General features: G+C 41.3%; 1 protein-coding gene across 3 annotated transcripts in view; it reads right to left on the reverse strand.

Moving 5' to 3' along the window:
• Positions 1 to 206: 206 nt before the first annotated feature.
• LOC133570226 (caspase-6-like) overlaps positions 207 to 12,904 on the reverse strand; it is a 16,455-nt gene continuing 3,757 nt past the window's right edge. For all 3 annotated transcript variants that reach the window (XM_061923024.1, XM_061923026.1, XM_061923025.2), the window contains exons 3-8: positions 8,215 to 8,257; positions 7,999 to 8,148; positions 7,853 to 7,929; positions 2,676 to 2,851; positions 2,460 to 2,601; positions 207 to 1,128 (exon numbers count right to left, since the gene is read on the reverse strand). In XM_061923024.1, coding sequence (XP_061779008.1) covers positions 893 to 1,128; positions 2,460 to 2,601; positions 2,676 to 2,851; positions 7,853 to 7,929; positions 7,999 to 8,148; positions 8,215 to 8,257 — 824 coding nt within the window. In that variant the 3' untranslated portion in view covers positions 207 to 892. The remainder of the gene's footprint in view (positions 1,129 to 2,459; positions 2,602 to 2,675; positions 2,852 to 7,852; positions 7,930 to 7,998; positions 8,149 to 8,214; positions 8,258 to 12,904) is intronic.

The raw sequence follows: 12,904 nt of genomic DNA on the forward strand, positions 1-12,904 counted from the left end.
TTGATTGGCAACACTAAAATGGGCCCTAGTGTGTGGATGTGAGTGTGAATGTTGTCTGTCTATCTGTGTTGGCCCTGCGATGAGGTGGCGACTTGTCCAGGGTGTACCCCGCCTTCCGCCCGATTGTAGCTGAGATAGGCTCCAGCGCCCCCCGCGACCCCAAAAAGGGAATAAGCGGTAGAAAATGGATGGATGGATGGATTGCGTGATGGGTAAAATTTTGAAAAAAACTTCGAAAAATATAATAAGCCACTGGGAACTGATTTTTAATGGTTTTAACAATTCTGAAATTGTGATAATGTTCCCCTTTAAGATGGAAAGTGTAGCTGCCATTATGATGTGTGGGGGGGGTGACGTTCATATGTTGTCAATTTTCAGTGTTTTATCCTTCGTAGGTAATATTGTAAATCCCACATTATTTTCATGTACATTCTGGGTGTCTCATTCAGTAAAAAAAATTTAAAATTTCATTCCGTTCTTTAAGGCGGTCTGTCATAACGTTTTTAGCATTCAATCAGACTTTATTGTGAGGTTTTGTATTAGTGTTCCTAAAAAGACAAATTTTTTTCTCCAAATTTGTCCCCCTGAGTCAAAATAGTTGCCCAGGCCTGATTTACAGTATGTCTGACACGACCCATTCATAAGCAATTTGATATTAAAACAATCGGTAGCATCGTGACTATTGGGCGGAGTTGCTCAAGAGGTGAGGTCACTTCTTAGGTACTATTGGGTACTATATTGTGGTGCGCAATAATTGACTGGACTGGAGCGCAAATACTGGACCCGACGCTACATTGAATTACCCATAATTATTCCAACATCATTGTCATGTCAACTAATGGACAGGTCAGCCGTATGCCGTTCCAAGTTTCCACAAAAACGTGGACGCTGGTTACTTTTTGGGGTGGAAGTACAGCTTCTTGGTGAGCATGGAGGCGAAGCACGGTACCTGCTTCTTCCCGATGGCCTCCCTGTCCTTACTGTTCAAAACGCTCCTCATTGACACTTTGCGGTTGACCAGCGTCAGGAGTTCCGTGAATTCCAGGGACTCGCCGTACCTCTTCATGATCTCGCAGAGATCCTGGATGTACCACGAGCCGTTTACGGTTTCCCGGTGGGAGTAGTAGCCTTGATAGGGGGGACACAGAAGACATTAAGGGTAAGGATTGACCGTTTATCGGCGCCAATATTTGGCATTTTGACATAAATCGATATCAGTGAAGGGATTTGAGAGTTGGTGGAAATATGACCATATCACACCAACTCTCAAATCCCTTCACTGGCTTCCTGTTCCACTCAGGATTGAATTCAAAGTCTCCCTACTAACCCACCAGTGCCTCCATGGAAATGCCCCCCTCTACCTCAAAGAACTACTCACTCCCAAATCCTCCACACGACACCTCCGCTCCGGACAGGCTAACCTCCTCCAACCTCCGAGGACAAAGCTACGAACAATGTGAGACCGGGCTTTCTGCTCCGCCGCTCCCAGTCTGTGGAACGCTCTCCCTGACCACCTGAGGGCACCACAGACTGTGGATGCTTTTAAAAAAGGCTTAAAAACCCTTCTTTTTAAAAAAGCCTTTTTTTAGATGGACTGGACTCTCACTATTATGTCAGACCCACTATGGACTGGACTCTCACTATTATGTTAGATCCACTATGGACTAGATCCACTATGTACTGGACTCTCACACTATTATGTTAGATCCATTATGGACTAGATCCACTATGGACTGGACTCTCACTATTATGTTAGATCCACTATGGACTGGACTCTCACTATTATGTTAGATCCACTATGGACTGGACTTTCACAATGTTATGTCAGACCCACTCAACGTCCATTGCATCCGGTCTCTCCTAGGGGGGGGGGGGGGGGGGGGTTACCCACATATGCGGTCCTCTCCAAGGTTTCTCATAGTCATTCACATCGACGTCCCATTGGGGTTGAGTTTTTCCTTGCCCTTATGTGGGCTCTGTACCGCGGATGTCGTTGTGGCTTGTGCAGCCCTTTGAGACACTTGTGATTTAGGGCTATATAAATAAATATTGATTGATTGATTGATTGATACTGAGGTGTCCTATTCATGTTTAACCAACTTTTTCTGCAATGAATTAAGTTAAAGTTAAAGTACCAATGATTGTCACACACACACACTAGGTGTGGCGAAATTATTCTCTGCATTTGACCCATCACCCTTGATCACCCCTGTGAGATGAGGGGAGCAGAGAGGAGCAGCGGTGGCCGCGCCCGGGAATCATATCGGCTCAAATATCGGTTATCGGCCTCCGTAACTACGAATTTTACAGTGTCGGTATCGGCCCAAAAAACACAAAAAAAGGATGATCACGTCTTTCAAAAGGCAAATTGTAGGTCTGCTGGAGGGACTTCTAGACTTGGTAGGTTATGTATTCCCAAAAATAGAACATGCTTGAGTGTTACGGAGCGGTCAGCTCACCTTCCGCCACAGAGTAGCACATAATGAAGTCGGCTCCAGCCGGGAGAGTGTGGACGGCACTGGCGTCCACCACCACCTCGTTCGTCTTGATCTGGCTGTCCACTTCGTCACAGGGTTCATCGTGCTTGTCTCCACGGCACGCCTGGCAGAGAGAGAGAGAGAGAGAGAGACGTATTTGAATTAAGAGCGCTAACAGATGCAGTTAAAGCACTGTACCTGCAACACGAAGATCTTGGGTTTCCCGACTAGACTTCTGCACTTGTCTCCTTTGAAGAGCGACGTGATGTGCTGGATGCTGATCTTGCCGTCGTACGTGTACACGTGCTCGTCCTCGCCGTGGCTCAGGAAGATGAGCACAAAGCAGTCCGCGTCGGAGTGGTCGGCCTCGGCAGCTGGGGGAAGCATCGGATTTTATTTGTCAAACACGATGGCGTGTTTTGTTAAAGCCACTAAATGATATTTTATTTTGGCAGCCATTCATAGACAGCCAGGAAACCAACATAAAAACACAAACAATAGGTACCGTATTTTCGGGCTATAAGTGCGACTTATACTCAGGAGCGACTTATGTGTGAAATTATTAACGCATTAGCGTAAAATATCAAATAATATTATTTATCTCATTCACGTAAGAGACTAGACCAGGGGTCGGCAACCCAAAATGTTGAAAGAGCCATATTGGACCAAAAATACAAAAACACATCTGTCTGGAGCCGCAAAAAATTAAAAGCCATATTACATACAGATAGTGTGTCATGAGATATAAATTGAATTAAGAGGACTTAAAGGAAACTAAATGACCTCAAATATAGCTACAAATGAGGCATTATGGTGCAATATGTACATATAGCTAGCCCATACTTGCCAACCTTAAGACCTCCGATTTCGGGAGGTGGGGGTGGTGGGCGGGGGGTGGTGGGCGTTGGGCGGGGGCGTGGTTGGGGGCGTGGTTAAGTTATATATATATATATATATATATATATATATATATATATATATATATATGTATGTGTGGGGGGAAAAAATCACAAGACTACATCTCTACAGGCCTGTTTCATGAGGGGTTCCCTCAATCATCAGGAGATCTCCTGATGATTGAGGGAACCCCTCATGAAACAGGCCTGTAGAGATGAAGTAGTCTTGTGATTTTTTTTCCCACACATACATATATTGCGCTCTACTACGGTATCGAGCACTATTTTTTGGATAACCTTATTAAGACATATATATATATCAGAAATACTTGACTTTTAGTGAATTCTAGCTATATATATATTTATATATATATATATATATATATATATATATATATATATATATATATATATATAAAGAAATACTTGAATTTCAGTGTTCATTTATTTACACATATACACACACATCTACTCATTGTTGAGTTAAGGGTTGAATTGTCCATCCTTGTTCTATTCTCTGTCACTATTTCAGAACACACACATTATACAAATATACATTATAAAAATCAATAAGAAAACGGGAGCTCTAATTTGGGAGTCTGAATTAGGATCAGAAGTTCCTATATAAACATTGCGCACTCACGTCGCCTTTTTGTATTGATTGCTGCAGCTGTGCACTGGATTCATTCACAAATACAAACTACAACTCACAAACACTTTAGAGTTAGGCTCCACCATCAGAATGTGTACTTAAACTTATAAAGATCACATGGATATTATTCAGTGAGTTGATTCACCAAAACTAACCTGTTATACAGGAGGAAAAAGCACACAGGACGTTTCAATTGTTCACAGACTGGTCGCTCTCATCAGAATGACAAGACACTTCCGGTCTGCAGGTGATAGCATTCAATTGGGAAGAAACGCCCTACTGCCCCCTACTGACCAATGTGAATACTGATAAATGTGGAATGACAGCTCCAAAAACGAATTCAAACCACAAAATAAAATAAATAAATCAACACAAAAATGTGACACATTATGGGTGGGTCACATATGCATGTTTAAAAGTGTCACAACATTGCTGTTTACGGCAATGTTGTGAACAGGCTGTCAACACGTCACTCAGGTCCGCATGGAGCTGGAGGGGGCGTGGCCTCCAGCTCCGCCTGAATTTCGGGAGATTTTCGGGAGAAAATTTGTCCCGGGAGGTTTTCGGGAGAGGCGCTGAATTTCGGGAGTCTACCGGAAAATCCGGGAGGGTTGGCAAGAATGAGCTAGCCTAAATAGCAAGTTAGCATCGATAAGCTTGCAGTCATGCAGTGACCAAACATGTCGGATTAGCATTCCAACAAGTCAATAACATCAACAAAACTCACCTTTCATGCACAATTTTAAAAGTTTGGTGGACAAAATGAGACAGAAAAAGAAGTGGCATAAAACACGTCCTAGAAAGTCGGAGAAAGTTATACATGTAAACAAACTACGGTGAGTTCAAGGACCGCCAAAATTAGTAGGACAAAACGGCGCTCGCCAAATACTCGAATCAGTCAAGCATGTTTGATATAAACAGTGTGCTTTGTAACAATTAGGGAGGTTTGTGTCATGTTTGTCCTCCTACAGAAACCATATTAAAACAAAAAATTTTTTTTTTTTCCCCTCATCTTTTTCCATTTTTCATACATTTTTGAAAAAGCTCCAGAGAGCCACTAGGGCGCCGCTAAGGAGACGCATGCGGCTCTAGAGTCGCGGGTTGCCAACCCTTGGACTAGACTAGGGGTCGGCAACCCGCGGCTCCGGAGCCGCATGCGGCTCTTTGATCACTCTGATGCGGCTCAGCAGCTTACTTGCTGAACCCCCCAATTTTCCCGTGAGACTTCCGGATTTCAGTGCCTCTCGCAGACAACTCCCGGGATTAATATTCACCGATTTTCACCCTTACAGCTATAATAAGGGTGTGCATGATGGTACAACATTTGACGCCCTCTACAATCTGTATTAACAGCGTGCCAGCCCAACACTTGTTATGCAATATACATCTTCTGCTTGCACACGTACGTGACAGCAAGGCATACTTGGTCAACAACCACACAGGTTACACTGACGGTGACCATATAAAACAACTTTAACACTCTTACTAATAATGCGCCACACTTTGAACCAAAACCAAACAAGAATGACAAACACATTTCGGGAGAACATCTGCACCTTAACACAACATAAACACAACAGAACAAACACCCAGAATCCCATGTAGCCCTGACTCTTCCGGGCTACATTATACACCCCTGCTACCACCAAACCCCGCCCCCACCCCAACCCTGCTCCCTCACACATCAACCCCCTCCCCCCCTCTGTGCGTCGGTTGAGGTGGGCGGGGTTTGGTAGCGGGGGGGTGTATAATGTATCCCGGAAGAGTTAGGGCTGCATGGGATTCTGGGTATTTGTCCTGTTGTGTTACTGTGCAGATGTTCTCCCGAAATGTGTTTGTCATTCTTGTTTGGTGTGGGTTCACAGTGTGGCGCATTATTAATAAGAGTGTTATAGTTTTTTTTTTATACCGCCACCGTCAGTGTAACCTGTGTGGTTGTTGACCAAGTATGCCTTGCTGTCACTTACGTGAGCAAGCGAAAACACCATACAACGTGTGGCTGATCAGGCACGCTGGTTGTAGCGGGTGCTATATGCTGTACCATCACGGCACGCATGACGCTGACTAGCGCCATTCATTTAAAACCCGCGTGCCGCACCAGCTTTCAAATTCCATATAAAATGTGTGGGCAGCGTGTCTGAGATCCCTGGTTAATACATATCACAATGCAAAAAGAAAACTTTGTATGCAGTGTTATTTCATTTAAAATTTCAAAAATTTTTTGCGGCTCCCATTGTTTACTATAATTTGTGAAACTGGTCAAAATGGCTCTTTGACTGGTAAAGGTTGCCGACCCCTGGACTAGACGTATAAGATTTCATGGGATTTAGCGATTAGGAGTGACAGATTGTTTGGTAAACGTATAGCATGTTCTATATGTTATAGTTATTTGAATGACTCTTACCATAATATGTTACGTTAACATACCAGTTGGTTATTTATGCCTCATATAACGTACACTTATTCAGCCTGTTGTTCACTATTCTTTATTTATTTTAAATTGCCTTTCAAATGTCTATTCTTGGTGTTGGCTTTTATCAAATACATTTCCCCCAAAAATGCGACTTATACTCCAGTGCGACTTATATATGTTTTTTTCCTCCTTTATTATGCATTTTCGGTAGGTGCGACTTATACTCCGAAAAATACGGTGTGTGTATGTATATGTATGTATATATATATATATATATATATATATATATATATATATATATATATATATATATATATATATATATATATATATATATATATATATATATATATATACACACACACACATATACAGTGTATATTTTTTGCGCATTAATTGAGTGAAAGAGCACGCACTTGGCGCGATATCATGTTATGGATGGGAAAATGCAAGAAATGTAATGCCGAGCGCATATCATTATGTCAAGATAATGGCACTAGCATTTACTTCATTTAAGAATGTTTTTCAACATATTGAGAAAAAAGGTCTCACTTTTTTTTTAATACCAAGAAAAGTGCACTTGTTATTAGTGAGAATATACTTATTTTAAGGTATTTTTGGGTTCATTGAGGTTAGCTACTTTTACTTGTTTTGGAAAGTCTTCACAAGCCAAATGTTCTTGTTCTATTGGCAGATAATTTTGCTTAGTTCAAGTAAAATACCCCTAGCTTTTGTATTTTTTTTCTTGTTTTTGAACACTGACTTATTGCAGTGTACTGGGCCCTGGCTGGGGTTACATTTCATTATAATGGCTTGTTGGGACATAAAAAAAGACCCTGCTAGTTCAAAATTGCAATAATTGTCATATTGAGATTCAGAACATAACATTTAGTTTTTCACCGGCCGAAAATGCACAATAAAGAAGGAAAAAAACATATATAAGTCGCACTGGAGTATAAGTCGCATTTTTGGGGGAAATGTATTTGATAAAAGCCAACACCAAGAATAGACATTTGAAAGGCAATTTAAAATAAATAAAGAATAGTGAACAACAGGCTGAATAAGTGTACGTTATATGAGGCATAAATAACCAACTGGTATGTTAACGTAACATATTATGGTAAGAGTCATTCAAATAACTATAACATATAGAACATGCTATACGTTTACCAAACAATCTGTCACTCCTAATCGCTAAATCCCATGAAATCTTATACGTCTAGTCTCTTACGTCAATGAGATCAATAATATTATAATGTGTTAATCATTTCACACATAAGTCGCTCCTGAGTATAAGTCGCAACCCCGGCCAAACTATGAAAAAAACTACGACTTATAGTCCGAAAAATACGGTACATCAAGTTCTTCAATCAGCCAAAAGTGTATTTTATGTTTAGAAGTGAGAAGTGATCACCTGCATGGATTTTCTCCAAGACTTCCTCATTTTTGTAGTTTTCGTAAACCTTCACCTCAAAGTTTAGCGCCTTCAGCCTGGAAGAGACCAAAATACAGCGTGATGCATCACAGGAAGCTAGGAAAAAAAGGAGAGATTTAAGCTACCTGATCTCTAATTTGTAGCGGTCCATGTCGGTTCCGTGTCGGTCGTTCATGCCCAGACGCCAGAAGAAGCGCTCCTGGTTGAAGATGAGCGCCAGGCCTCGACGCTTGTAATCCATCTTGTACTCCTGGCGGGGGTCCAGAAGTGCCTCGCTTTGGGAACATTGAACATCGGTCAATGAGAAGCAAAAGGTGGACGTATTGATCGGTGAGGTCTACCTTGTGAAGGCGTCCGTCTCCATCAGATTAGGGCTGCGTGTCGCTGAAAGACGTGACATGATGAGAATGAACACATGACAACATTGCACAAGCGGGGGGGGGGGGTTTTGTCAGACGCCAACTACAGGTGCACAATAAGCACGGCGGTCACAAGCAGGCATTGTTGGGCCAGCTTAGAGTCCTGGCGGCCTTCAATAGATGGTGGAGAAAGATGACACCTCACCCAGCTTTTTTTTTTTTTTTACAAAAGGAGTTGGGTTTTTAAAAAATATACGTTGCACTGAAATTAAATGACAACACCCGCAAAAGGATTACAAATGTTACCCACTTTTTAATTTATATCATATGAAAACCATTTTTATACCTCCACCGTGGCTTAAAAATGTACCGTATTTTCCGCACCATAAGGCGCACCTAAAAACCACAAATTTTCTCAAAAGCTGACAGTGCGCCTTATAACCCGGTGCGCTTTATATATGGATAAATATTAAGATTCATTTTCATAAAGTTTCGGTCTCGCAACTTCGGTAAACAGCCGCCATCTTTTTTCCCAGTAGAACAGGAAGCGCTTCTTCTTCTACGCAAGCAACCGCCAAGGTAAGCACCCGCCCCCATAGAACAGGAAGCGCTTCTTCTTCTACTGTAAGCAACCACCCGCCCGCGTAGAAGGAGAAAAAGCGCGCGGATATCACCGTACGTTTCATTTCCTTTGTGTGTTTACATCTGTAAAGACCACAAAATGGCTCCTACTAAGCGACAGGGATCCGGTTCATGAAAAGACGCAATCTCTCCATCCGCACACGGATTACTATTTCACAGCAACTGATATTCCTGTGAACCGCACTGTGGATACAACGGGAGCACGTACGGTGAATATTCGCACCACAGGGAATGAGAAGTCATCCTTCACTGTGGTTCTAGCTTGCCATGCTAATGGCCAGAAACTTCCACCCATGGTGATATTCAAAAGGAAGACCTTGCCAAAAGAGACCTTTCCAGCCGGCGTCATCATAAAAGCTAACTCGAAGGGATGGATGAAGAAAAGATGAGCGAGTGGTTAAGGTAAGTTTAAGTTTACGCGAAGAGGCCGGGTGGCTTTTTTCACGCAGCTCTGTCCATGTTGATATACGTATGTTTGTGATTGCACATTTGCGTACATTTTGGGAGTGAACAGAGTTGTTAGAACGCTGGTTTTTAATATATTATTAAAGTTTGACTGACCTATCTGACTGTTTTTTTGACATTCCTTTAGCGCAGTTAGATGCGGCTTACAACACGGGGCGGCTTATAGGTGGACAAAGTTTTGAAATATGCCGTTCATTGAAGGCGCGGCTTATAACCCAGGGCGCCTTATGGTGCGGAAAATACGGTACACAAAAGACGAGCCCTTTATAAAAAGGTCCTTATTTGGTCATCTAAATTTAAAAAGGCAAAATAACCATGTGATTCCTCCCAGCCAATCAGTAAAGTAAAGTAAGGACAATATTAAAAAATGATGCTTGAATAGATTGAAAACAAATGTACTTGTAACATACTGTAAAAATTAATCTGTAATTTTTAAAAATGTTAAACATTTTGATTTATTTTAATTCAATAAATTGTGGACGCAGTCGGATTCAGATCCAGATTCAATTTGACTTGACACATGTAGACAAACATTTAATGTTATATATTAAGACTTAGACTCAGACGAGACTTAGACTTCCTTTTTATTGTCATTCAGATTTGAACTTTACAGTACAGATAAGAACGAAATGTCGTTGCATTAGCTCATGGTAGTGCGGGATAAAAAAGCAATAAGGTGCAGATATAAATAAATAGATTACTGTACAGATAAATACAGGTAAAAGCCAGTAAATTTGAATATTTTGAAAAACTTGATTTATTTCAGTAATTGCATTCAAAAGGTGTAACTTGTACATTATATTTATTCATTGCACACAGACTGATGCATTCAAATGTTTATTTCATTTAATTTTGATGATTTGAAGTGGCAACAAATAAAAACCCAAAATTCCGTGTGTCACAAAATTAGGGGAGGTCAGGGGAGTTGGCGGGCCAATTTAGAACAGAAATACCATGGTCCGTAAACCAGGCACGGGTAGATTTTGCGCTGTGTGCAGGCGCCAAGTCCTGTTGGAACTTGAAATCTCCATCTCCATAGAGCAGGTCAGCAGCAGGAAGCATGAAGTGCTCTAAAACTTGCTGGTAGACGGCTGCGTTGACCCTGGATCTCAGGAAACAGAGTGGACCGACACCAGCTGATGACATGGCACCCCAAACCATCACCCAACCATGCAAATTTTGCATTTCCTTTGGAAATCGAGGTCCCAGAGTCTGGAGGAAGACAGGAGAGGCACAGGATCCACGTTGCCTGAAGTCTAGTGTAAAGTTTCCACCATCAGTGATGGTTTGGGGTGCCATGTCATCTGCTGGTGTCGGTCCACTCTGTTTCCTGAGATCCAGGGTCAACGCAGCCGTCTACCAGCAAGTTTTAGAGCACTTCATGCTTCCTGCTGCTGACCTGCTCTATGGAGATGGAGATTTCAAGTTCCAACAGGACTTGGCGCCTGCACACAGCGCAAAATCTACCCGTGCCTGGTTTACGGACCATGGTATTTCTGTTCTAAATTGGCCCGCCAACTCCCCTGACCTTAGCCCCATAGAAAATCTGTGGGGTATTGTGAAAAGGAAGATGCAGAATGCCAGACCCAAAAACGCAGAAGAGTTGAAGGCCACTATCAGAGCAACCTGGGCTCTCATAACACCTGAGCAGTGCCAGAAACTCATCGACTCCATGCCACGCCGCATTAACGCAGTAATTGAGGCAAAAGGAGCTCCAACCAAGTATTGAGTATTGTACATGCTCATATTTTTCATTTTCATACTTTTCAGTTGGCCAACATTTCTAAAAATCCCTTTTTTGTATTAGCCTTAAGTTATATTCTAATTTTGTGACACACGGAATTTTGGATTTTCATTTGTTGCCACTTCAAATCATCAAAATTAAATGAAATAAACATTTGAATGCATCAGTCTGTGTGCAATGAATAAATATAATGTACAAGTTACACCTTTTGAATGCAATTACTGAAATAAATCAAGTTTTTCAAAATATTCTAATTTACTGGCTTTTACCTGTATATTGCACTTTTGCATATGCATCCAGGTTTATGGATGTATGTTATATTTTCTTTATATTCCAGCCAGTTAATCCATTTTGGGGAGGAATTGAGGGGATAATTATGATATTAGTATTATTATACATAATAAAATAAATGACTAAACATTTTGAAAATGTCTTCCCTATAAAAGGGTTTAAATGAAATTGCCAATGCAGTCTGGCTCAGACATGGTCTGGTGTGACACAGATGGGGCTATTGACAAACATATTAAATATAATATACTGACACAAATATAGTCTATTAATATTCTGAATACAATTACAACTAAAGCTGCAAGCAGCAATGGACGGGACCGACTTTGACGGCACATAAAATCCAAACCGGAGCAGTAATTAAAACTCTTTTGTCAACTTTTAATCAGAAGGGTTCAATCTCTCTCATGTGCTAGTTTGAAGCCGACACGACAAACACGCTCAGAGGAAATAATGTTTGAAAAAAGGTGACAGTTTTTAACAAAACTTTTGTTTTGAAGGGGGAATTGCAAAGTTCCTGTTGATTTGTTGTTGTCAATATATGAAATGTAGGTCTAAGTGAGACCTACATTGAGGTTTTTGTTTCATGTCTCTAATACATTCCTACTGGAAGTTACAGGCAGTTTTGTCTGAGTTTTCTTCCTAGGAGCAGTTGTGTCTCGTGTTTTCTTCCTAGGGGGCGCTAGAGCACAATTTTGAGTTTTGGGGTTGGTTTTTTTTTATTAGATCTCAATTTTTGCCAGTCCTGATGTGTGTGTCCAGTTTGGTGAGTTTTGAAGCATGTTAAGGGGGTCAAATGACAGCTCAAAGAGGCAAAAGTGACTGTTTTTAGTAAACTTTTGTACTGAAGGGGGAATTGCCAAATTCCTGTTGATTTTTGCTGAAGGATGTCAATGTATGAAATCTAGGTCTAAGTCAGACCTACATAGAGGTTTTTGTTTCATGTCTCTAATACATTCCTACTGGAAGTTACAGGCAGTTTTGTCTGAGTTTTCTTCCTAGGAGCAGTTGTGTCTCGTGTTTTCTTCCTAGGGGGCGCTAGAGCACAATTTTGAGTTTTGGGGTTGGTTTTTTTTTTATTAGATCGCAATTTTTGCCAGTCCTGATGTGTGTGTCCAGTTTGGTGAGTTTTGAAGCATGTTAAGGGGGTCAAATGACAGCTCAAAGAGGCAAAAGTGACTGTTTTTAGTAAACCTTTGTACTGAAGGGGGAATTGCCAAATTCCTGTTGATTTTTGCTGAAGGAAGTCAATGTATGGAATCTAGGTCTAAGTCAGACCTACATAGAGGTTTTTGTTTCATTTCTCTAATACATTCCTACTGGAAGTTACAGGCAGTTTTGTCTGAGTTTTCTTCCTAGGAGCAGTTGTGTCTCGTGTTTTCTTCCTAGGGGGCGCTAGAGCACAATTTTGAGTTTTGGGGTTGGTTTTTTTTTTATTAGATCGCAATTTTTGCCAGTCCTGATGTGTGTGTCCAGTTTGGTGAGTTTTGAAGCATGTTAAGGGGGTCAAATGACAGCTCAAAGAGGCAAAAG

Source organism: Nerophis lumbriciformis, linkage group LG27 (genome assembly GCF_033978685.3).
Source record: "Nerophis lumbriciformis linkage group LG27, RoL_Nlum_v2.1, whole genome shotgun sequence".
Classification (NCBI taxonomy): domain Eukaryota; kingdom Metazoa; phylum Chordata; class Actinopteri; order Syngnathiformes; family Syngnathidae; genus Nerophis; species Nerophis lumbriciformis.